Here is a 1,248-nt window from a genome sequence, read left to right as displayed (position 1 = left end):
AAAGAAAGAAAGAAAGAAAGAAAGAAAGAAAGAAAGAAAGAAAGAAAAAGAAAGAAAAGACGGTATGATCCTTACAATGGGTGCTGCCCTGTGAAATTTTCTGTTCTGTTCTATTTTGACTTCATTTTCTTATGAAGAAAAAATTGTTGATCCCCACCCAGTAAACCACAATCCAGTCATTTTCAATTACAGCCTGCTTTAAACCAAACCAAACCCAAACCCCCCAAATCCCCAACCCTGCTCCATCTTATCACTCAGTTTTTCCCTTTTACTTTGGGCTTAGCATCATGGGAAATAATAGCAAGAGTAACTGACCCCTTGACGAGCCCTTACTGAGAGGCAGACACTTAATCCTGCATTAACTCACTGAATCCTCACATCTATCCTAACTTTAGATGCTATTAACAACCCCATCACCCAGCAGAATAAACTGAGGGGACACAGAGGTTAAGTAACGTGCTCTTAGTCACACAGCTCAAGTTGGTAGACCCGGGATTCCAGCCCAAGCGGTCTGACTCCGCAGCCCATAAAGACGGACGCTCCGCGTGAATGACTGCATGAGCGCGGTAATGGAGGGCCAGGGGCACTGGGTGGCCTCCCCGCTCACCTCCACCAGCTGATGCCAGTGCTCCACGGGCTTGCGGGGATTGGCCAGCATCTCCGCCCAGTGCTCGCGGCCGTGGGGGTCGGCGGCGTCCGGGCCCACGCGGCACACGCCGATCACCTCGTTGTGCCCGATGCTGGGGGAGGGAGCGGCGGTGAGCGGCCGGGGAGGGAGGGGGCGGGCCCGGGCACACCCCCTGACCCCCCCCGCCCTGGCCACGCCCCTCACCAGTCGTAGTCTACCACCGCGATGCTGAGCCCCACGCTCTCCACGCTCTCCGGGGCCACGTCGAACACGAGCGCCTCGTTGTACGTGGGGTTCAGCGTGTTCTTCTTGATGGAGGTTTTCCGCTTCTTCAGACGCCGCCCCTCGCTGATCAGAGAGGCCTTTACGTAGGGGTCTGGGGGCAGGCATCGAGAGCACTGACCTCGACCTCCTCCCTCAGACCCGAGACCGGACCCCAGACTCCTCCTCCCTCAGACCCACGAGTCCAGGCCCCCAGCCCCCTCCTCCCTCAGACCCAGGAGTCCAGACCCCCAGCCCCCTCCTCCCTCAGACCCAGGAGTTCAGACCCTCAGCCCCTCCTCCCCCAGACCCAGGAGTCCAGGCCCCAGCCCCTCCTCCCTCAGACCCAGGAGTCCAGA

General features: G+C 57.8%; 1 protein-coding gene across 1 annotated transcript in view; it reads right to left on the bottom strand.

Moving 5' to 3' along the window:
• Positions 1 to 1,248, bottom strand: part of SYT3 (synaptotagmin 3) — a 17,036-nt gene that overhangs the window by 1,662 nt on the left and 14,126 nt on the right. The window contains exons 6-7 of the mRNA XM_021681389.1: positions 833 to 1,004; positions 608 to 740 (exon numbers count right to left, since the gene is read on the bottom strand). Coding sequence (XP_021537064.1) covers positions 608 to 740; positions 833 to 1,004 — 305 coding nt within the window. The remainder of the gene's footprint in view (positions 1 to 607; positions 741 to 832; positions 1,005 to 1,248) is intronic.

Source organism: Neomonachus schauinslandi, chromosome 16 (assembly GCF_002201575.2).
Source record: "Neomonachus schauinslandi chromosome 16, ASM220157v2, whole genome shotgun sequence".
Taxonomy (NCBI): Eukaryota; Metazoa; Chordata; class Mammalia; order Carnivora; family Phocidae; genus Neomonachus; species Neomonachus schauinslandi.
The sequence above is the reverse complement of the archived record's forward strand: the minus strand, read 5'-3'. Positions and strand labels throughout refer to the sequence as shown.